At 32.3% G+C, this 26,422-nt stretch overlaps 1 protein-coding gene across 1 annotated transcript in view; it reads right to left on the bottom strand.

The window, feature by feature from the left end:
* Positions 1-26,422, bottom strand: part of LOC124359086 (WD repeat and FYVE domain-containing protein 3-like) — a 178,529-nt gene that overhangs the window by 138,631 nt on the left and 13,476 nt on the right. The window contains 11 exon segments of the mRNA XM_046811521.1: positions 786-1,025; positions 2,427-2,542; positions 6,809-6,907; positions 6,910-6,975; positions 7,888-8,009; positions 11,355-11,503; positions 12,701-12,844; positions 12,846-12,904; positions 15,457-15,623; positions 18,348-18,534; positions 23,379-23,571. Of these exon segments, the coding sequence (XP_046667477.1) occupies positions 786-1,025; positions 2,427-2,542; positions 6,809-6,907; positions 6,910-6,975; positions 7,888-8,009; positions 11,355-11,503; positions 12,701-12,844; positions 12,846-12,904; positions 15,457-15,623; positions 18,348-18,534; positions 23,379-23,571 (1,542 nt within the window).

Raw genomic sequence — 26,422 nt, 5'->3', positions numbered from 1 at the left:
ATTGAGTTCTAATTTTCACATTTTAGTCAGGAATACAAGTTTCAATTCTGCATTATTATTAGTGCAGACCATGTTTCAATTTAGCAAATATAGTTTGGCAATACACTTTGACCTAAATTAATAATCTACAATTGTTGCTACAGACAGCTAAAGAGGACTAATTAAATGCTTCATATTTAATGTGGTAATTATTGCTGTTCTTCCACAACAAAGCTGTTCCTGGTATCTTAATCTAATTACCTTGGCAAGTGTTTGTTATGAACTGAAATTCATTATGTCATTAATTTCATCACTAGTGACATTAGGCTTCAATCAATTTATCTTTAAAATTTAAATGGTTCAATGTTCAATTCTTTTTTTTTTTTTTGTAAAGTACATTTATTTCTAAAAACACTGCTATTAAAAAAATGACTGTATTTTGAAAAATATATGAGCAGTGATTAAAATAAACAAAAACCCTTTCAAAATCACAAAAAGTGTTTGCCATTTAGGCAAAAACAATAACCAGTTCCAGGGTTTTGGCACGTCGGTTATTGTTGTTCTCAGTACAGGTAATCTAATGGCAGGTATAAAACAACCAGAACTAAATCCTCATGATGACTATGTGTTATGTTACTTATTCACCTGAAGAAGAGATCAGATTGCAAATCTTGAAATGGAGTGTTACTGATTTTCGGTAACACTGAATGATAACAAATGTTCAGAAATACCGTGCTACCTTCCCAAAATTTTACTTGTAAAAACCAACTTTAAAATAAAAAAGCTTGTAAATATCATGAACCCACCTCCAGATGAAAGAACTTGGCGTTGGCGGGTTCGAACCTCATGGCCACTGTGATGGTGTTGAACACCATATGTAGCAGGCTGAGCGTTTGTGAGAGGGGAACCTGGTCCCAGGGGGGACAAGGGTCAGCACGTAAACAGCCTTCCATGGACACCAGTACGCTCATCACATAGACAAACCCTCCGACCTTGCGAAACACTGTGCGTGTACGGTGACTCTCCCTCAGGCACATCAACAGGGACTGTACATAACAGAGAGATATCAGTGAGTTTGATATTGATATTTGGAGAGGGGAACCTGGTCCAGGGGAGGTTTGGCACATAGGTACTATTCTGTGGAGATTAGCACTTTCATCATGCAGGTAAATACTTGGAAACATGAAAAAATGTTATTACTTGAATTTCTATGAAGGTTATACTAGAGAGAAATAAATACTTATGTTTACTTTGCTGGTTACTCAAATACTTATATACTTTATCATTAATCTATAGTTTAAAAAGGTTAATTGCTCTGTCTAAAGTTTATATTTTGATTTGAACATTTAGGATGATTAGTGTGTGATATTTTACACAGTGTGGTTCTTAAAGTTGAAGAAAAGTGTTCTTTACCTGAAGAGGGAACAGCTTTTAGTACTCTGGAATCTTATATTTTACCCATTAGTTACTACTATTAAGCCTTAGAATATAACAAACTTCCCTAACTTCTTACACTGAGAAAATATAAGGAATCTGGCTCACCAGTAGGACTGAATATTTATCCCTTTGCATTGGAATTTGTCAAAGTCAAAAATATTTATTATATGAATATTAAGTACAGTAATTTTGTCAAGTTTTACAATAGAATATAATGTAAAAGATATACATATAGAGAGAGTTTTACATCTTACTTGAACTCTTCTATGTTGTGTAAATTGTCTTCTTAAGAAGGAATTCTTAGCGGTTTTCTTAGTGCATTTCCAGTTAGACTTTGTAAGTTCTCCGGTAGTAAATTTATAAATTTTATAAATTTGCATTGAGGGAGGATTCAATTGAAAATAAGAAAGGATGCTGTGGATTGCAGAGTGAACTAACCATAAGAGATCTCACACTATTCAAGACGAGTTTAAATCATACAAGAAGCATAAAGAAGCTGTTTTCTATAACTCCAATATCACACTGTATGTCACACAAAGTGTCTTTCCTAATCTGTGTTTAACATGCAAGTTTATGACTGTACTTCGAAGGGTTGACCGTTGGTTTATTGTATATTATTAGGAAAGAGATATTTGTATGACAACCAAAGACATATAATATGTAATAACATAGACTAGAAATATTGAAGAACATTTCACACAGATTCTTTCAAGTGTTGCTAAAAATACATCAGAGACATGTGTGCGCATGCTTGCACGTGCACATGTATGTGCATGTGTGTGCGCGTGCTAGCACATCGCGCACTCAGATGGAAACTAAAATACTTTTATGTCTATGGAAATTTCATACTTTACTATTCCCAGTTAGTTAATTTTGTTTAATTTAATGATGAGAGCTACGACATTTTGCATTTTTTATGCTATCTATCATTGATTAAATGTTACACAGTCTCACATATTTTCTATGGTAAACTTGAACTAACCCTAGGTTTAATTAAAACTCCTGTTTACCTTGAGTATGTGTGACTTCAGAGTAAGTGATGATGGAGGAGCTGAGTGCATCATTCCCAGAAGGGTTCCCATATCATCTTCCCCCCCTGAAGTCAAAATCAGTTCTCGTATTATACCTGTAACAACAAAAACACCTGAGACATTAACCCTTTGGCTGGTGGGTGTTTTCTCTGTAAACACCTTAACATGAGAGTTTTATTAGGTCATTTGGATTTAATGAAACAGAGGTGTTATGAAAAACACTCAATTTAACATGTTTGTATTCTTTTTGTGTATTTATACAGAGATTTCACTAAAGCACAAAAGTTATTTTATCTATAAAATATGAATATAAAATAAAATGTTGTGACATAATAAAAATATAACCAGTAACGTAAAAGTGAGGTTACAACATGTATAGAGAATTGTTCAGAACAGAAATAAAATCAGCTTGTTACTTGGAACAACCATTATATTGCGGTAAATCGGGCCTAAAAAGAAATGAAAAAAGAGTACTTGCAATGACAAAAACGACTGTGTTTCTGACCTATTCCACTAGATCGCACACGTATTCAGACGAAATTTTATTTCTTAAAGAAACATTATTGTGGAAACAGTTTAGCCCCATAGCACTTCTTGCATGGTTATAAGGACCACTTTGGGCAGCACCTAGTGTGCTTCCGAATCTGTTTCGTGATTAACACATTGGAGTCTGGCTCGCTATTTGCTGTTTTTATAGCTTGGTCTGCATAAATTAATGGGTTTTTAGATTTTTTTTTTAGAAAACTGTTAAATATTATGTATATGATATTATATTTTCTTGAAATTTCTATCTTTCCTCTTTAAATTGATATGTAAAACTTTATTCCTATAAAATCTAATTAATTTTTTTTTTAATTTCAAAACTTACCTTTTTTGAAGAAAAATAAAAACTCCCGCATGTCTTGTGTTACTTGAAAACTAACTTTTGAATAAATAAAAAAAGTAATTTCAATTTTTTTAAAGGCATTTACTATATACATATTTAAAAATAATGTTAATTGCCAAAAAATTTCAAATGCTAAACAAAAATCACACAAAATCTTTTTTAGTGTGATACTCTTTGAAACAGTCAGGTACGCAGAGTGCCACATTACAGTCCTTGCAGTAGAACCTGCTGAAATCCGGATCATCATCGGTGTCATCAACAATATCAGAGTCCGTATCTAACTCTTAATTCAGCTAATATACTGCCCTCTTCCATTGTTTTTTGAAACGCGCGCCTCTCCATGATTGTTGTCGTAGACAGACTGACGGCGCGCCAGGCCACGTCAGTGGATAAACAAAATCCTCAAGCGGGTATGACGTAGTAGCGCCTAGCGGAATTTTTCTGAACTAACCAACAAAGCTGGCTTTCTAATGCAGCAGACGGCACTCGAATATCACTCGAGCAACTCCGTATATCAATCGGCAAAGCTGTGCTCGAGTCATGCTCGAGCGCCGGCCGGGTGATTAAACAATAGCGCTCGAGTCTGGCTCGAGCGTAGACTCGAATGTGTTAATAGTTAAAGGGTTAATATCAATAGAACCGAATCACTACTGAACAATATGATATAGCAATAGATGTTTATTATTCACCACACAACATAGACTTGGCCTCACCAAGTTATGCAGTACTTAAAGGAATCACAGTCCTTTGGTTGTAAACCTTGCCAAAAACCTCGTTGTGGAACCTGTAAGATCATGTCTACAAGTCAAAATTTCAAAAGTAATGTAACCAATCATGTATATATCCTATCAAAGGAACTATCAACTGTGACACTAAAAACCTTATTTACCAATTTGACTGTAAATTTTGTGAAAAACAGTAAGTCGGCCAAACATCGAATCCTTTACGCATACGAGTAACTGGCCATCGATTTGACATTGTCCATAGCGATATAGAAAAACCTTTAGCCAGTCACGCATATATATATATATATATATATATATATATATATATATATATATATATATCAAACATGTGAACTTTTAAATATTTTTACTTGTTAAAAAAAATACATATACATATAAATATACATTGAGAAAACATATTATCAAATTACATAAATTGGATGGTTTAGGGCAGGCTTCTACACAGTAATATACAATATACAAAGTAATGACAGCCATTAGTTTAGAACAAACAAATTGTGTGGTGTTAATTTTTGCATATATTTATGCTAATCATATATTATACAGTTGAAACAATAATGCAAAAATTATAAATAATCCATTCAAAACAAAAAAGTGTTAAACCATAACAACAATAGTACGCTAAGTAAATAGAGGAACAAGATAAGCAATGTCAAAAGTGAAGATTTAATGACTTAACAGTACAAGTTGATTGTCCTGCCATTATTCTGCAAACAGCACTAACCCATCATTGGGATTGTAGGTTTATCTCTTTGTAGATCAGAGGACAGTTCGTATAGTCTGCTAGCTGGAGTGTGTTTGTGTTGTAAATATAAACATAAACACAACCATGAATCTAATTTAACTACCTTATTTATTATGTATGTTCTGTGTGTTTTTACAATAGTGTTGTGTTGGAAAATTCAGTCTTAAATAATGAATTAACAACTAAAACCGTTAATTTACTTAAGTTAGTAAAAACATATGTCTATTTGTGTTCTTTAATAATATGTGTATTTAGAATTACTAAAGATTCTGTGCTTTTGTGTTATTTTAAGAGGACACAGTTTTATTGGTATGTGTTGAAATCAATTGGTGTAATACATAATAATATATATATAATAAATTTTTTTTTTCCTTCCTGAGGGAAAAGGACAGTTTGTCCCCGCACTTAGTCCTAAAAGGGACCTTTGCGCCTCCCTTACTTTAATTTGTGCCCTCAAAGACCGAGGCTTTTGCAAAAACCAATCAGATTTAAGGGCTCCTGTTCTCTAATGTCCTTGGGGCTGAGGAGATATGCTCCCAAGTATCTTTTCCGAGTCTCTGCGATGGCAGGACAATCCAACCAAATGTGCTCCGCTGACTCCTCCTCTTCTCCACAGAGTCTATATTCGCTGCTCTGACTAAGGCCTACTTTCAAAAGGTGCTTCCTCAGAGGGCCATGTCCTGTCAACATTCCTAATATCAGTCTTATATCTGTCTTATATCCTCCTTATTCTGGTCTAGGAGAGCTGTCCACCCTTTTGCGTAAGGAGAGATAAACATTTTGGATATTCTTAAACCTGAGGCTCTACTCCAATTCTTGGGTCTTGTCCTCTTTTCCCAATCTTTGATCAGAGCTTTAATGTTGGAGAAGGCTATCCCACAACCTGGCTCAGGCCCCTATAATAAAATTGGTAAATATATGATTATAAAAGAAGATGACATATCACCTTGTTACTAACTCTTGTAAAATGGCTTTTACAATAATTAATAATTGTTAAAATAATATTTATGTAATTTTCTTTCCGTCAAAATGAAAATTTCCATGTATGATTAAACTTTCAATATCCCTGGTTTGAAACTGGGCAGTTTTGCAAAGCTTGTATTTTATAATACTAAATAGTAATCAATAATATTTGTTACTGAGTATTGTGGCTTATTCATACTGGATAGTTCTTTTAATGTATGTTAATCTAATTAATTATATGTTGAAAAATTATACAAAAATTCTTAGTGACAAAATTTAAAAATATCCATGATTGCCTCCTTTCAACTTACATTAACTGATCTCACCTTGGATAACTGATCCATATTCTTTATGTGAATGTATACAAACTAAGAATTGTTGTGTATTTTTGTTAAAAAAATGTTTAATGCTTCCCAGAGGTGATCTGTGATAAAATCTGTATTCTTAGTTACATACAAAAATGAATTTGTATTAGAATTATTTTACAATCAGCAAATATCTCTCACGATATTACACTGAACTAAAGTGTAACAATTTATTTTTGAGAAAAACATATTTTTACAATAAAATACACCACAAAATACTTATAACAGAATGAACATCTTAAGAGGTAGAACTGAATTTACATAAAGTATAGTTTAGATGACAGACATTACAGAGTTTGATCAATACTTGCCTAGATTAGACTAAATCCTGGAATGGATAGCTTCTTGTTTAAAATAAGAATTTAACAAGGTAACTTTTTTGACTATCATTGTCAAGTAGCATAACCTCACCAGACATCACTTCGGCCAAATAGTTTTGGAATATACAATCTCAATTAATTTATAGTCATGCACAAAAATAGTGAAGTATTGTTCTTCAAATAGCAGGCCAGCACATTAGATATTAGCAGTCTTAAGCAAAATCAAAGTATGGATAAACTAGGTGGGTATGCACAAATATTTACTAACGTACAAATACTACATCTAAGTGAAGAATATAATGTTAACTAAATATGTAATGTTAAATATGATGTTACCTAATGCCTGGTGTCGACTGTCCAAGTATTGAACCAACCCATGGACACATTTGGAACCCCCACATTCTCGGAACACTGTAGCGTTATTGGTGTTACCCCGAGCAGGACCAGTAGACAGTTCATCACCAAGGTTGCCAATTGCTCATCATCACTGCGTATTATGTATTCTGTCCAGACATGACATACAGTATACAACAAGTAATAGACTTCAATTTTCAAGTTAACTTTTATTGCACATATTATTCTTTTCTTAGTATAATGAAAAGTCAACTAAAACCATTTTAAAATTTCTTTTCTTATTTTCATTGTCTTCAACATAATAAAGTACACATTTCTGTTCAAAGAATCTTAGCAAAAGTGAATAAAAAGTGTGCCATTCATGTGCCGTCTTATATGGCATGTTGAGGGAAGAACAAAGAATCAAGAAAAAAGGGATTTTTAAGTTTTTGCTGTGATTAGATAATTTACCATCCCTATAGATGGTAAAACTTATCGGATGTTGAGTGTCACTTCCGGTGCCCTGTCTATGTAAGACCACATACATTTTATTTTAATTTATAGGACCAAGAATTTATTTTATTAACCTACATGTCACTTATATGTTATTCACAGAATTTCCTTTTCAAATACACTATATTATTACAAAAATATAGAAGGATAAGACTTTTATTTTCTGTGTGAACTTTTTATACTTTTACTTTTTAAGTAAACTTTTTGGTAAACAACTGATGCTTTATATGAGTACTTTAATTCAAACGTAATTAATGTCATGGAACAAAGAGCTAAATTGAAAAATCATAATTTAAATAAAATTAGAAATATAAAATTTTTAGTGTGACCAGAATAAACAAAGAAAGCTAATTAACCATAAATTGCTGTCACCTAGCTAACGGTTCATACTAAGCACATATGTTTTATAGTTGTAAAAAGATCCTGGAATCTACTGGCATTTTTGTTAAATTCATAACAAATTTCAATTAATGGGATTTCATTAATAAAATTAGATTCGACATCTCGACAGTGATTCAGTAAATACTGAAAATAAAATGTAAGAGTAACTGTTTCGTGTAGTGAATTACCATTTCCATTTTCTGCAGCCTGTTCTTTAAGCTTGAGGATGTTAGCGTAACGTTGGAGGCAGGTCACAAACACTTCTAGAATACCAACTTCTCTATACACATCTTTGAAGATAGAATTGTGCCTGTAAAATAAACAGTATAATCCATCAATTTACCATCAAGTTAATAGATTTTAAAACAAAATATACATCTATATAATGAATAATTTTCTAATCTCTGAATTTTTCACACATTAAAATGGTCCAGTGATGTTCTCTGAGATCTGTAAAAAATTTAAGGAGAATAATTTTTTATGATTAACCCTTTAAAGCTCAATGTGATGAATTGTTTCCAATTTTGTTATAGGATAACATCATGGTGGAATAACTGTCATCTACAATAACTAAAAGGAATGCCACAGTACTGATCCATTACCAAAACTTATTCCCAATTACTGTATCATAAATATGTTATCAAAAAGATTTATTTGCGTTTGTAAATAACATTTTAGTGAAGAAAATTCATAGAACGGTTATAGTAATGACGACATTTGTAAATTTTTTAAATGAATGAATGAAATTAATTTTTTAATGAAAGCTGTCTATCAACCCATCTTGAGACAACATAACATGTACATGACACAATTAATGTCCTTGTGTAATTATCATATATAATATAAAAGCAAAATTGAAAGTATTTTAGTTAGGGTATTGAAACGGTTAAGAATATCAAACGATATTTGTTTTCTAAAATTATTTTTTATGGTTGAGCCTGAACACTTAAAACTGAAAGCCAAACACAAAAATAATAATTACGAGGTCTGTCCAAAAAGTATCCAACCGCCGACCAGTAGGCGGCCGCGGCTTAACCAACCAGCTCGAACTGGTTATTGGACGGGAGGAGCGAGCGAGCCTACTCCTTCCCATATTAGGCATTGAATACGACCCGGTCACTCAGTGAGTCACAGCACTCTGTTCCGTACAGTACTGTTGTGTGTGTGCGTTGCATTTCAATATGACTGAACGTGTTGAGCAGCGCATTTGCATTAAATTTTGCCAAAAACTTGGCCATTCCGCATCAGAGACGATTACTATGATACGGAAAGTTTATGGTGACGTGTCTATGGGCGATTCACAAATAAAAGAGTGGTTTAGGCGGTTTAAAAATGGCCGCATATCAGTGGAGAGTGATGACCGATCCGGCAGGCCTTCAACTGCCAGAAACGTTGAAAATGTTGAACGTGTTCGTGCAGCAATTAATGAAAACCGTCAATTGACTGTCCGAGAGCTGGAAGAAGATTTAGGAATACCAAAATCGTCAGTTTGTAAAATTTTACACGAAGGTTTAAAAATGAACCGTGTCTCGGCAAAATTTGTTCCTCGGCTGCTGACAGAAAACCAAGAGAACTGTCAACTTGAAATCGCACAGGACAATCTGGATTTAATAAAAAGTGACCCAGGGCTATTTAAAAAAGTTATTACTGGTGATGAGTCATGGGTTTATGGCTACGATCCTGAAACAAAGGCTCAATCTTCACAGTGGAAGAGCAACGGCTGAGAAAAGCAAGACAACGTCAAAGCAATGTCAAGACAATGCTGACAGTTTTTTTTTTTTACCAGGACGGCGTTGTTCATCAAGAATATGCTCCAAGAGGCCAGACAGTGAATAAGGAGTATTATCTTGAGGTCCTAAGGCGGCTACGAGATGCAGTGCGAAGAAAACGACCTGAACTGTGGATAAGCCGTGACTGGATCCTGCACTATGACAACGTGCCAGCTCATTCCTCAAATCTTATTCAGCAGTTTTTGGTCAAACAGGACATCAACCAACTACGACAGCCTCCCTATAGTCCTGACATAGCTCCTTGTGACTTCTGGCTATTTCTGAAATTAAAAATTCTTTTGAAAGGAAAAAGATTTGATGATGTTGAGCAAATAAAACAAAATGCGACAAAGGACCTGTTAGCCATTCCGCAAAATGAATTTAAGGAGTGTTTCTGGAAGTGGGAGGAGCGTTGAAATAAGGTAGTGGCTTGTGGAGGGGAGTACTTTGAAGGGGACCAGATTGCCGTTGCTGCTGAGTAACGTAAGTTCATGCCTGACGTCAAGGTCGGATACTTTTTGACACACATCGTATATCATCGTCAGACAACTAGATAAAGAGACTGAAAATCACGGCTTAAGGGCATGTATTCGGTTAGGTTACGCTGACATAAAATTTATTTACATGTCTGATGGTAAGCTTTAAATGTGTCAAGTCAAAAAAATATGATCTAAGAACATAACAATCCTCCACCAAAATGGCTGATAGTTAGTTTCTCACGAGAAATTCCTTCATCGATTTCAGGTAAAACCAGGTAGTGTGTTCACTAGCCAATACAAAATGGCTCTCAGACCCTGGTCTATTGGGAAATACAACATAAATTCTAAATACTACAAGTAATGAAAAGCAATGAAATCAATCACTTGGAACACAAACCAACTACAACTAACAAATTGAACAAAAGAAAACACACACACACGCACGCACGCACGCACGCACGCACGCACGCACGCACACACACACACACACACACACACACACACACATGTTCACAAACATGCATGAAGTTGTAAGTTTTGCTTAATTTAAGTTGTCATAATTTAATTTGTCTAAGTATTTTCCAAGTTGAAGTTGACGATATATTACAATTTCTCAAAATAAAATGTTCTTTTAATGATATTATTTTGTAATTTTCACTATCACAAATAAATTAAACAAAAACTATAGATGGCAATAGTTCTATAATCTACTGACAGGCGGAACAAGCATCTAGGATTGTTGTAGATGGAGCTTATATTGGTCACTGTTAAATTACATTAAAATACAAAACCAATATTTAATACATATTATTGTGAGGCCTTTCGATATCCAAGATACCTTCATCAGACACATCACAATACTTTGTGATGTGTCTGATGAAGGTATCTTGGATATCGAAAGGCCTCACAATAATATGTATTAAATATTGGTTTTGTATTTTAATGTAATTTATCTAGGATTGTGTTCAAACTGCAATAACTGGGACTATAGTGCTATGTGGCTATTAAAAGGAGGAGATCTAAACTCTTATCTTATTTCAAAAAGGGGTTTATGATAGTTATGAATAAATATATAATTGAAATTTTAATTTTTATGCAGTTTCACCATGTAAAATCTGCATTTATTGAACAAATTTTTACACCCTTTTGTTAGTTAGAATTTTACTAGCATAAATAGTAAATGGCAAAACAATTAATAATTCAATAATAATTTTATGCAGAACTTTGTGAAACATACTAGTTTGTGATACTGATAAAACCTTTTAGAAAAGTGTATCTCTTTTCAGTCTTGTTCTGCCAACCTCCATCAGGTACATATACAGTCCTAATGAGATAATACTCCTGTACAGGCAGTAGATGACCCTATAATAACCTCAAGTGTAATGCCTATTGCTGTGTGCCACTCACTTGACAATGTTGAGTAGTGTCTGCATGCAGATAATGCTGCAGCTGACAGAGTGTTGGCTCTTCAGCAGTATAGACAAAGAGATCAGCTCCTTGCATGGAACAAAGTTCAGTTGGAACACTATAAACTCTAGTAGCTGGAAGAACTTCTCCTGCAAACAAAAATTTTTACTTTTAAATGTGTGGACATGGAAAATTTCATGTAATTTGCACTTTTGAAGAGTGTAAAAGTTAATTCAGCGGCACAACAATTTTTTAAAATTCAAGATTTGATAGTTAAAAACATATTATAAGATAAAAATGGCTAAACATACTAAGTTTAGTAACTAAATCAAAGTCTTGAGGTGTATCTTTTCCACAGTCTGCAAAACTATATGTTCATTCTCCTGGAGTATCGTCTAAGTGATTCACCAGAACAGAATGATACACAGCATGTTTTGAGACTACAGACCTCGTAAAGATGTAAAAACCTGTATCTCCAGTGGACATGTGCCAAAACAACTGGAACAATTTTATTTAGAACTCATAATTACATTGGAATGGTTTACTAAATGTGACAAGAAGTTTTGGCATGGTTAAGTGGAAAACGTTGCAATTCTGATCTAGATTACAATATTATATCGAGCAATATGACATTGATTAGATTTTCAAACCTAGAGGGACTGTTCATTTGGGATTGACAAGGGTCATTTGTCCTAAGCCCTAAAAGGTTATGTATAATAAAAACACATGTCTGTAAATATATTTTTTTATTTTACTCTTTTAAATTAACTATTTCAATAAGTTTTAGTTTTCAATATTGTATTTTATATAATGGTTTAAAAAGTCATGAATTTAAGTACTTCAGAAGTGATACTTATTGTATTTGTTGTGATTTTGATTGATTTGATTGGTTGAATTGTATAATTTACTCTGATCACCTATAATGAGAGTAACTTTTGTGAGGGGATACAGTTTAAATTGCTGTTCATGAATCTAAGCATACACAAAATATAACTCTTGTGTTAGTATACTGCATATCAAAACAGATACTTATGATGGATGAAAATCACTTGAGCAGAGAAGTTGCATTTATGATTAATTTGTAAATATTGTTGGGGTATTTATGACCAAAAATATCTTAAATTTCCAATAAATTATTAAAGTATTCCGAAACGTTATATGTATTAAAAAATAATAGTATGCAAGAACTGTTGGAACTGGAACCATCTCACAGCACCAGTCTAGTTTAGTACAGAATATTTTGGGATAATGGGTTGTAATTATTTATTTATTGTTAATCGTAAATCCTTTACAAATCCCGTTCATAGTCTATATAATAATAAAACATAATATAATGTTGTACAAACCTGTATTTCCAGTGTCTTAAGATGTATCTTCTCCGCAAACTGTGGCAGCGTGTGCTGACTCTCCAAGATGAAATAGTTGGCGTTGTCCGAGTGATAGACACTGGAGATGGCGTCCAGGATGGTACAGCAGAGGGTTGGGACAGTTGGACTTGATGAACACCGTCTGCAGTACCAGGAACGCTTGTATGTTCCGTACACTCGCACCTACATGTTAATCAGTTCTAGATCAATTCATTGAATACAATGTCGTTAATTCTTTGCTGTATAGTTTTATTTAAAATTTATGATCAAATTGTAACAATATGTGTAGAAGACTAAATCGGAAAAAGAACTATTTATATTATTAGGGAATTCTATATTACAAAATAACTATTAAAAAAATCCAAATTTTTTAGTTGGTAAGATGTTATAAAAATACAATATATGTCATAACAATTAGTTTCATAAGTGTGAAATGTTTGATCAATATGAAAGTATTAAACTTTTATGTTTTAAAAGTATGTTACTAATTCTAATTGCATTAAACATAGGGTCTATGGAGTCTATAGTTGAATATTTACTAGAACTCCACATGCTAATAATATGTAAATAAAGTGTCTGCAGATTACAAATACCTCTCTGTACAAAATATTCTCTTCCGTGGTGCCTGTCACAACTAGTTTAGTCTACAAACACTATTATCACATCACAAATGTTGATATTTTTAAATAATAAATAAAAGGTTTTTTGGCTTTTTAACTTTTAAAACTGCAGTTATGGAATTTTTACCTCTTCTTTATTAGACTGTAATAAACCACACCCTCTAGGACAAAAAAGTAGGTATATAAAAAACAAAATTAAATCACTGCACAATTACGCTGTCTTTATATTTTTTCAAACTAAACCTTAAAAATCTATGCATAACAAAACACTGAATATATACCAAAAGTTAATTCTTGTCATCTATGTAAAAATAATATTAGAAATATCAAAACCAATTCAGCAGTTGAAAAATTGCACACAGCCATGTTTGTTTTTCTACAAAACTCAAATAAAAGTATGTATACATTTTTTTAAATTTAGTTGTTGTAAGCAATGTCTAAGATCATCCCCCAACCCCCTCCCACCATGAGTTATTAATGAGGAGAGGGATCGCTTTAGAAATGGGAGTTTTAAGGGGGGGAATAATGCTAGATACTTCATTTCCTTGTCATTTCGATATATATATACCTAGAGATGCATCGATTCTCAGTACATATTCCAAGTATTTACCAAACTTTATTGACAAAATTAAATCTCGTTCCACTTTTTGCCTCATTACACTATTTTGTAAGTTATTCAGGTGCATTATGGTATGATCGTGCCCAACACAGACATTAACACATAAAAACGAAACATGACAAACTTGAACAATTGTAACTCCCCACAATATATTCACTGTGCAAACTAAAACACACAACTTTCCCAGCATAAATATTAATTCTACTACATAAAACCATAACTTGAATCACAAATAATGAATATGTCATGATTATAGCACCAATAAAGGAAACAGTGAACTATTGCCTCTTTATATGCTTGAATTAATATGGTATTTCATCAATATAATTTGTAAAAAGTAAAAAAAAGGACTTTAGTCTGAAGTGGTAAGTTTTTTTGGTAAGTAATAACTTTTACTACACCTAATTATTCAATTATTCAATAGTGTAGAAGTCAAATAAATGTATTTTTAATTTATACGTATATATTTTATCAAACTTATTTTTTTAATTAAATTTTTTGTTTGGTGCATTACGTAAGATTTGTCTTCAGAACGATAATAGATGCTAAGTTGCATTTTATTTACAAAAAGATAATACTTTGCACTTGGATAGCCACCATTCCTTTGCCAGCACAGTTATATTCAGTAACTTGCTTTGTCCAGCTACACCTAGTCACTAATGATTTCTTCTTATTTCCATATAACTTGCACAGTTTGCCATTAAAAAAAATGTTTTGTAGTCTAAGTTGTTGCTACTGAAACATAAGTGCTGGCCACTCAGCCTGATGGGAAATTTCTTAAATGCCATCCCAAACACAAAGGATTCAATTTCCATTGAGATTTGGTTTTTAATTTAATATGAAAAACTTATAATACCAATATACTGAATATTGGTATTTCCATACTCATGGAAATTGTTCCAAAAAGGTAGTATCAGCAATGTTTTGGAAACTAATAATTTATTATTTACAGTTCATAGATGTGCAGATAACTTTTGGAAAATGTTGCATATAGTTATAATAAAAATGTTCAAAAAAGTACATATTTCAAACTACGCAAATATGCCTCATTGTAAGTTGTTAAATAAATGAACTCCCAAGGAGTTCAATGGTTATTATTATTTAACAGAGGAACTGCTAACAGGGATTTTAAAAAAAATTCTAGTAAAAAATTTAATTTAGAATATCATTTAAAATTCTTTGCGGCCATTTATGCAGATTAATAATAAAAAATAACTCAATCTAAATCATTGTCAATAATAAAATGTGATATTCACATTAATTGTGAAAAGGACAGGGTTTAAGTTGCTATTGAATTTGTCGCATTTAGGAGAATGGGAGAAATTACAAGTGGAAAACCTTTTAACAGTTCTTCATTAGAATCAGAGCAGAACATGATATCCCTGAGGCATTTAATGTCACCTGGTTAGTGATGTCAGAGTGCAATCATTTCGTGTCCAGCCATCCAAGAAGCAACACCCTAAGGAGAGTAAAAAAATTGTTACCAAAAGGCGCACCTCTACCCTGGGGCTGCGGCAAAGTAAAGCCCATCATCTGGAAGAGAGAGCCCATGCTGGCGGGGCTAGGTCGCAGTTCCGTGTAGCCACACATACACAGGCTTGCCACCATCAACACCAGGTTGCGGATTGCCTCCCCTGCCTCGGCAGACTTATCCTGTTCCAGCCTACAACCCATTCATTTAGATCAATAAAATTACTGACAACTTATTTTCTACAAAAAGGTTACAACTTAGTGATGGGCTGATTCCAAAAAGAATTTAATTCTAGTACCAAAGTTGCAGTCTTGACTCCAATTCCTGTATTATTTGTAGTTACTAAAAATATAGAATATAGTCTGAGTAAAAAAATCACTATTTTTATTACATATGGACTAATACAAACAAAAATTAAATACCAACAAAAAAATGTGGTTTTAATTCTGGATTCAAAGCTGACTCTTATACAAATAATAACTAAATAGTAAAAATAATTTAGACAGAAAAGGATAAAAAGGCTTACCTTTACCAGACTGGAACAATATTACTCTTCTTCCTCATAGAGCCATTAAAAAGAACACCCTCTATGAAGAAGAGGAATATCCTACCATTTTTGTAAAGGTAATCCTGCTCTTCCTATCTTATCTAAATTATAATATTAAAATCTAGCTCATTGTTCCCTTCAACCATAAATACTAACTAAGAATGTAATATACTGAATAGTTTTGTTCTGTTATTATTAAAGCAAATCTGGCCAGTAGGAGCATCCAGCAAAAAATCTCAAACCACTAAACCACTATGATAAAATATAGCTATATATAGCTATGATAAAATATTTTAAGATATAAACATGCACAGTATATATACACGCACACACCCACACGTGCGTGCACACACACACACACACACACACGATATATATATATGATACATATTTTTATCCTTTTTGAGAACGACATTTGTCGAAATATTAAAGAATTATATGAAGTCTTTTTCTTTTATTGTTGTAAGAAATCTATGCGCATTTATTTTCTGCATACAGACTATACAAAACAGATTCAACTGGATTGCTCTACATTAAGACCAAGAAAGAATATCAGTATGCTATCAACAAGGCCAAGTATTCAAATAATGTAGAAAAGATAGAAAAATCAAACAATAAATGCACAGGTGCTTGGAAAATCATAAATTTTGTTGCAAACATTTTTTGAGACACTGTTGGATTATCTCCAAATGAATTTAATAATTTTTGTATTCAGTCTATAGAAAAAAATAACCAGTGATATATGCACATAAACTAATGACACTGTATCTTATTTTCTAAATAAAAATAGTCCTTATCAAACTGATATGCAAAAGTTTATTTTTCAAGAAGTAGTAGTTCTAAATATTGTTCATAAGTTTGATAGTATTGATATGAATGATTGTTAAAATTCAAGTAATTGTAATTTTCTGAAAAGCATTATTCACAATATAACTGAACCAATCATTGAGGCATTTGAACCAAAGACCTTTTCATAGACAACATTTTGCAATCTGAGTATCTGAGTAAGCTTTTATGTTGTTGATCACATAACACTATTTCATAAGTTTGCTTATTATGGATTTAGTGGAGTAAATTTAATCTAATTAAATCATTTCTTAGAAATCGTCAACAAGTTGTGGGTGTAGGTAAAGAAAAATCACATATAGCCTATATCAAACATAGGTTACCACAGGATTCTGTATTGGGGCTGTTGTTATTTACTTTGATAGTTAGTGATCTACTATTAATTTTAAGCAGTTATACAATATTTTATGCTAACGACACAACTTCTGTCAATAGTATGTTCTGTCTCTTGTAGTACACTAATATTCTTATGTTAACTTATTATTAATTTAAATTTCAATTAACTGTAGTATTGCAGTTTGTCTTATGTGTTACAACAATATTAGTCTAATTTATACTAACATTTGGTTGAAAAAGGAGTTTAAAAAAAAAATTATTTAGATGGAGCTGTACTTGTCACGGAACGGTTCCGTGGTATAAATTTTGAGCCCAGACTAGCTGTCACGGAACCGTTCCGTGATACAAGGCCAATGTGTTAAAAGGCTCTTTCAATTAATAACATCTGTTTGCTGTAATGCAACTTTAGAGACCAAGATAAGATTTTTTTGCAACTTTTAAAGACATGGGGCATAGCTCAGAGGGATTTTCAAAATAGGATGTTAACCTGAGACCTTAAGAATGACCATGTAAAATTTCAATACAATCGGTTCAGTAGTTTTTACATAATTGAGTAAAACATACAAACATACATACCATTAGAGTTTTACATAATAGCTTAGATGTACCATTGATTTTAGAGACACTAATTATATATCTATATTTAATAATAAAAAGCTTTCTTTTCATAAAGAGGTCATTCTCTGCTATGATATAGTGAAGTTGATTGCTAAAGTTTACTGATTTACAGTTTTTATTATTGCATAGTGTTTATAACTCTTTAGAGTCCCATTTCACAAAAAATAACATTCACAAAGTACGGGATGCATTCCATAAATTTGCAACCATTTGGGGGGAAAAGCAACTATACAGCTATCTATCTACAAGATATTAAAAATTATTTTATTCTCATTGAAAATAAATTGAAGAATATTACACATATACTGTTATTGTTAAAACAAAATTATAACAATTTTTAAAAGTGTGTTTAAGAAAAACTTCTTTTTGATTTATATACAGATTATTATACGAATCACCATCACAGTTGACACTAGCACTTTATGCTGGTGTTATATAGTCGACATAGTAGATGCCATAGATCTCAAAGGGTTAATAAATAATATACCAATTAAAAAAATAAAAAATTTTTTGAACAAAATGGGAACAGAATTATGACAGTAAGGCAAGAAAAGTGATTGTGAACTTACTTAAGTAGAAAATCAGACAGAAACATGTAGCCCTGGCAGGTACGGAAATCTTCTAGGAGAGTCTGAGACACTTCACTGGAGTCCTTGAGAAAACAGAAGACAGCAACGAACATCTCCACAATCTCCAGGGGTGACAAGTCCTGACCCCTCTGCATGTTGTCTATACACAGCGCCACACATCCCTTACCTGAAGTAGTAAAACACATATTAGAAATACAAAAAATAATAAATAACAAACACAATTTAAATTCTTAATTTGAAAAATAATATTAAAATTATTCATAATGATCAAGACCAATACCAGAGTTAAAATCAGTTGCAATATCGTGATTAGAAAAGGAAATGAGGTCTAGAGTAGTCGAGTTACCAAATTATGAGTTCTAACTCACTTCTAATGCAGACCAATGTTAAATTGATTGTGGCAGGAATTAAAACCTAAAATGTTTATGTAACCTACTTTATATATTAAATCTTGTAAACTATCTCAATCTTGATATCGTGACATGTTTTGATAACTGATACTTAATTTCACAGTTTACTTTCTGGATTGATTGATTATCAAGTTATACAGACAGTTTTAACACTTTCACTATGACACATGTCATGTACCTACTTAACACTTAGAGTGCTAATCCCGTAATTTTACGGAACGGCGAAACTTCCGAAGAATGCTAATCCCGTAGTTTTACGTGGTTGTCATTTCAATTGGTATTATATTACATTGTCCGTATTTAAACGGGTTTTGCCTACTCTACAATATTATTTGGGTTTTTAGTAACACAATTCACCGCTAGAAAGCGTCAGATGTATTGTATGAGCTTGATGACAAAACAACTTCGGTCGCTTTGTTTACGTGCCGCTGACGTGACGTTCGTTGCAGCCGGCAGTCGATGTCGCAATCATGGCTTCTCGCCACTTGAACGACGTTGCGATCAGTGATGTATTAGATGAAGATAGTTTTATTGGTGTTGATAGTATTTTTGACGATTCTGACATCGATCCTGATTTAAAGGAAGAAGATTAGACACATACTTCAGGTAAGAATTTATCACATAAACATCAGTCTAAAAGTTTGGTTATGTTATTGTTTTCGTGAATCAAACTATAATTTGTATTATAATAAATTAACTTTATTCAACTAATATTCTATTCATATGAATAAAATGAAAATATATTCATATTTTACATAGTATATTATTATGTTACAAATGCTGAAAACAGTGCTGACAGCGAAAGTGATGACGGCGGCGCATCAATATGACGGCATAGTTTTTTATCAAAAAACTACAAAACATAAAAACATGATTTGTATTATTCAAAGGACAGTTTATATTTGTAAATGGGTCATTGTAAACAATTGTATATATGCTTAGTTTAGTTAGTTAGATAAAAAAACTGTCTCAAAAAATAATTTTTTTTCCAAAAATATATGTTTTTCAAAAACATTTTTTATGTGTAGTTTTTTAAAAAACCACTAACAATCTCACGTTAAAAGAAAGACGAAAGTAAGCTGAATTAGGGCATGTTATTACTTTTCTCATACCTTAAATACTTTTTTGAAGTGAAAACTTCTTTAGGCGCGTTGAGCGTTTTGGTAGAGGGTAAAATCCTCGGTTCGCGTCACCGACATGCTAATGATACTAACCTGCATGAAAAAGTCAGTCTCGCTGTGTTTTTTAACCGTAGACTTGGCCGCGGACTACTAACCTGCATGAAAAAGTCAGTCTCGCTGTGTTAAAACTGTCCCAGCGGAGTATGAAAACAGACTGCGAAAATCAGTGACCTTTACGGCTTCCTCTCGCGATTTAAAAGTGAAGCCAATGTCGTAAAATTCTGTAAGATGCGTCAAATTAAAGCTCTTAATATTGGGAATCTATTGGTTACATTTTTAAATATTAAAAAAAATTTTGAAATAATTTTGATTATTGTTTACATTTTACATAGCGTTTACAATGACAAGAAAAAAGTAGTAAGCGAGGATTTTTTTTATTTTTTGGTCAGACAAAATTTGTCAGCGAGAAAGTTGTGTGAAAATAGATGAATATTTTTTTTGTAATTTATCATTTTTTTATTGGAAGTTTAGTTTAGCCTGTAGTAGCGTATGAAGTGATGAGTGAACGTTTCTGCCGGAACTGTAGTTGGCGCATTGGCTCACTGATACCGTATTAACTCAATAAATTAGTTTATTGTGCAATATAAATACCTTTACGAAAGAACCAAGTTAATTTAACTAATTTATTAGTTTTAAAAATATTGTGGGTTTAATTGTTATTGCAATTATATACTTTATCCGTAAGTAAAGTTAAATTGACCACGTGGGAAATTCAAAAGTGAGTATGAAACATATTAATATTTTTATACAGATAAATGAATAATGAAAACAACGAATATATTTTTAAAAAATTTTTAATATTTGTACGAATATTTGTATTTAAAATTTTGCATTATTCATTTTAATTATGTTTTTAATATTTAACCTCTTCATCATGAAATGAGTATTATTACGGTATAAGATTTATCTTACTAGCGTGGTAAAATAGATTTCTAGTTATTTGATAATATTTTTTCGTGGATTTTAAAATTGAAAAATTAAAAACGCGTCACATTTACAATTACAGATGTACTGCTACTATAACGTATTGTTAATTACTCTCAACTTAATAGTTCCGTTTTCACTTCTATCGGCAGTCCCACGACTGCTACTGTTTTTTTTCAAATAAATTTTAAAAAACCACCAAAAACGCCCAGCATTCTACAGAGTTGCATGTCATTTAGGGCCAGCACGACAGCTGGGATAGTAGTAAGCTGCATCTATCACACACAGTCAATGTGTTAACCCATTGACCACTTATTGCGGTACCAAAACACTGATCACAAGACTGTGCTGTGATGACAACGTACGTTATTAAGTATTTGTTAAAACAATAGTATGGGCTCAAATAATAAAGTTTATATATTAAAATAAACTAAAGAACATTTACTATACACATATACATATGTATTAATTCCATAAATATATCAGCGTAATATATCAGCATATACCATTATGTATATGCCATTTTAAACAGAAAGGATTGCTAATAATTAAAATGGTGAAATTTGATTTACTGTTTCAGCAACAGTGATGTCATAAGCTTTCCAGAACAATCGTCTTCATCTAGCCATTTTGAAACAGGTGTCTTTCTATTTAGGTCTTTAGACTTAGTCACGAGAAGTATTTATTTCGTAAGATAGTATTAATTACTCATAAATGAGCTTATGATGGATAAAAAAAAAATCACTATGTAGTGTTTTTGTAAATATTTTCATGGTTTTATAATTATGTAATATGCTGTAAACATTAAGCCTGCATCAATCTAGATCATTGAGCAATAATAGTGTAGTAAAAGTGTTTGGGAGTTACAATATTAGTGATATATCGTGGCTATCATTTATTATATTAGTTTATAGATAATTATAGCTTTGTATTAGGCTCTCAATTCAATAATGTCCATACATTTTGCTGATTTTTGACATTAGAGAACTTGTTGGGCTGTCAGACTCAAACAACCTAGGCTTGACAGTGACACCTAGGTTTCACTTTATGTTTTTTGGAACCCAAAACTAAGCCAATATTTCAGTAACAGTTCAAAATTAGTACTTACTTATTGTAAAATTAATCTAATAAAATAAAATATATCCATTACAAAATTAACTTTTTTAATTTTAAGTTTTGAAAATGATTATACCCATAATAACAAATTTAGGTACATACCACCACTTTATTTATTATTTTGTAGTGAATATAATTTTCTAAATGTTGGTATATTTTGAAAGAAATTAGTGTAAGAATTATATTTGTTGTGATTTCTTTTAAATAATCGTACCCATAATGACAAATTCGACCTTTCGCGTACCATTTGTGGTTTGCAAGGTATTCAATTTTTCTTCAAGAGAACCTGGATTATGTATTTCATCATTCTTTGAAGCAAGCACGAAATAACATAAGGTTTTAAATATGAAAATGGCAAGTGAGTTGTGAGGGGGACAATGTTTTACACCAGTTTTGAAAGGGGAAATTAGGTATAAACCCTTGATCATCTTCATTTACATTTGCCCAACCAACATCAGCATTAGAATCACTCAAATCATGCATATCTTGTATGCATGGACGACCTCTGGGCTTGCGGACATAAGGGATCATAACACTATCATTGAATTCATCAGAGTCGCTACTACTCAACAGACAAGGTCAAGCAGTAGAAAAATCTTGTAAAATGGCTTTGCACCTAATGTTTCAGGTTGATTTGGGTCCCAATCAGGGTCCGCATCAGAACCATCCACAAAATCAGATGAGCTCACTCACATCTTACTCAAAACTGTTGTCTGATATATTATTTTTATCGAAAGCATATCCTCTTACAGTGTATTCAGTAAATGGTGATTTATTGTATTTCATTTTGGAATAAAAACCATGCAAAAATATAATTCTGGGTCACAACACTCACAAGAAGATAAATAACTTCTGAACTTTACACAAAACACGAAACACACTACAGCTAAGTAACCACTACATTAGCTGATAAAATAAAACAAAGACATCCACATTTTATCACCAACAACCAATTTTTTCCTGAAAGGTAATTTCTTTCTAAACATTTTTATATGGCTAACATAAATATTTCAGCTTTACAAATATTACTCAATATTTATTTTTGGCACATCCGGAAAACCGGACACTGGGATTCTTGGAACATATAGCAAACATCCAGATCACCGGACATTGGTATTGAAAGGCATAACTCATACCAAGATTGACAGCTAAAAGCAAATAGGCTATAGGTATTTGATTAATCAAACAAAAATACAGATTCAGAACAAAAGGTTTCACAAATTTTATTTGTGCACACTTCTGAAAGTTATCAAAAAATTTATTTATTAAGAATCTCAAACAGAAACTTACTAAAAACTAAACCTGACAAATAAGAAAAAGTGTTCGTAGAAAAATGTTGTTTTTGTAAAGTTATGTGTACGCCTACATAACTGACTCACTGTGTATATAATTGACCACAGGTTGCGTTAGGCCGTGTCGGGATATCGTCATGAGCACTTCAGATGCGGACTTGCGCCACAACACATTGTACTGCGGACACCAGCTGGTGATGGCAGAGAACAGCAGTGTCAAGTCGTCCTTGCGTGAAAGCTCCTCTGCTGGGGAAGCATGGCTGCACAGCCTCACTAGTACCTGACACATTGAAGCATAAAAACAGAAAATATATTAACCTTTTTAATTGGAAGAAGTTAATAATGTTTCAAAATTTGTGCACTTATTGTTTAGTGAGTGAACTAAAACTGCTGCAATTTAACAAAAAGATTATGAATGTATCTACTGAAAAATTCCTTTTTCAGCATCTAGCATACAATATCAAAATGTGTTTCACACAAAATCTATTTTCTGCCAGAAATGTGCAAATAGATATAAATATTGTATAAAAATTACTTAATGTGATCTTTTACTTTGTATTGAGTAACTTAAACTTACGTAATGCAAATATTTACGGCTATACAATTTGTTTGAATGCCAATACATTCAATTTGGTATGAATAATTTTTATATGTTTTATATAATTGTAACAGCAATTCAGTGGATCAGAAATTGTCTGCCCATAATATTGTAACTACAACAAGAGCGTACTGTTTAGAGTCCACTTATACACATTGTTTAGTTTTAGATGATCTATAACGAATCCATCCAGATTAAAAATATTTAATGTAAAAAATATTATTTAAGTCTTGTTTACAATTTAAATCCATGATACACAGCAACATTGTAAAATTAAATTTGATCATTTTAATTTAAAATAAAAATGGTTTGACTTCATAAAATTCTTGTAAAAAAAAGAATGGTTTAAGTTTCATCACCATTTTATTTTAACTTTGAAATTGCTTAAAATTATAAATTATACACTTATCTTAAAAACTGACAATTATTACGTTCAATGTTGAAATCTCTAGTTTTTCTATAAATGGATTTTGTACGGACAGCAAACAAAGTTGATACTTTCGGAATACTATATAAACAAATTAAAAGGGAAACATTTTGAAAAATTAGTCTTTTGATGGAACACAAAATTAATTAATTAAAATCAATAATTTGTTTTTATTTGAATTGATTCCATTCCAAATGATACTTAACCCTTTGAACCCCAGACCAAAATATTGATGGTGGGAAAAACGTACCAAAACCATTTGACCTAAGAACTACAGAGAATCCCGGAGCAGAAACAGCTATATTCCATACTGTTCGTAAAAATTAATATTTTTGCTATTTTTTTATGCTATTGTCTTGTATTACACACCAAAATGTCCAGAATGAAATTGTGTACACAGAAAAAGTTTAGTCTGAAGTATAAAAAATTGTTTAACAACATTAAAATAAGTTTAAAATATATGTTTATAGTGTTTTAGGTAAAAAAATAGATTTTAAGATTTTTTAATTCAAAAATAAGAAAGATTTTTACTATGGGCACCCACATTTTATTTTCCTAAATTTAGTTTTATGTATGTACAAAAAACAATTATATTGATATCTCTAAAGATAAAGATTTTGCAACCGCGATCTCACTGAGGCCGGTTGGTCATTGTCCGGAGTAGGCCTAGCGGCGGCGTTACCGCGAGAAGTAGATAGCTGACTAAATGGCATTTCTTCGTCATCTGAGTCCGAGATAGTTGGCCTATAGGTAGGATCAACATCAGTGTCATCACTGAAAATTGATGAGACGTCAGATATCTGATAGGTCAACATCCAGTTGTCTGTCCAATTCACTCGGGTGATTTACAATGTTGTCACTCATTGTTCACAGAACTGATTATTACTATAAGATTAAAACTAAAGAAAAAGTGACTAAAAACAGTCCTCAATTACAACATTTAACTCAATTCACAAGCACAAAGACAATATACGTAACATTAGACCGCTTTGTAAACAAATACAGCTGTAGCAACAAAGAGTAATATATTTTTTTGAGCATAGATGTTATTTTAAATACACTATATTACTAACAAAAAATTTGTATTTTACTAAAATACTCATAAATATGTATTAATACTCGTAAAATAAGTATTTTACGGTTTCAAATAAATATGTATTAAACGCATATACCATGGCGACGATATTACGTCGCCCGGGGATTCTCGCATATTCATTGGCGACGATACATCGTCGCCGCGGGGATCTTCGCGTATTTTCTCGGCGGCGATATTTCGTTGCCGGGGTTCAAAGGGTTAATGAGCACTTAATATACACTGTCTTTTCTTTTCTTTATTGAAGACATAATCTGATCAAACAAAGACATGGACCTATGCCATACCTCTTAATGTTAGAAATAACTACATAATGGTCCCCTGATTCAAAAACCATAATATATGTAAAAGCAAAATGAGTTTGTCATACCTGAAATTGAAAATGCTGCATATTCTATTTCCTTGGTGAACGGAACAACTTTTATATAAAATGTTTTAACTTTAACCCTTTGCGTGCCACGGCGACGATACATCGTCGCCAAAAACCCTTGCGAAAAGTGCCACGGCGACGATGGATCGTCGCCGACTTACTTTGCGAAAAGTGCCAGGCGACGATCCGTCGTCGCCGTCTGTTATCGTAATTTTTAACGCTTTATTTTTCATGAATTCTTTTCACAACCAATATTGTTTTATTTGTTAACTATCCTGCAATAGATAAATAATAGTTCACATAGTACTTTATATTAGTGAAGATAAAAAAAACACAGAATAATAGAAGCAACAACAGCTGGCGGTGATCAACCGGGCGCGTAACATCGTTGACGCGTAAACAACTCGCTACGTATAGTATGCGTAATATCTAAAATAATACGTTCGGTCAAATGGTTGTGTTTACATCGTTTTGAGGTTAGGATCTTTAAAATGATTTTGTTAAATTGATATCTCCCGTGCGTGCGTGCTTGCGTGCGCGTGCGTGCTTGCGTGCGCGCGCGCGCGCTTGTGTGTGTGTGTGTGTGTGTGTGTGTGTGTGTGTGTGTGTGTACATATGTTTTGGGAAAATATGAAGACCATAT

Source organism: Homalodisca vitripennis, chromosome 4, assembly GCF_021130785.1.
Source record: "Homalodisca vitripennis isolate AUS2020 chromosome 4, UT_GWSS_2.1, whole genome shotgun sequence".
NCBI classification, from domain to species: domain Eukaryota; kingdom Metazoa; phylum Arthropoda; class Insecta; order Hemiptera; family Cicadellidae; genus Homalodisca; species Homalodisca vitripennis.
Note: the sequence above shows the minus strand (reverse complement) of the source record. Positions and strands in the feature narration are given on the sequence as shown.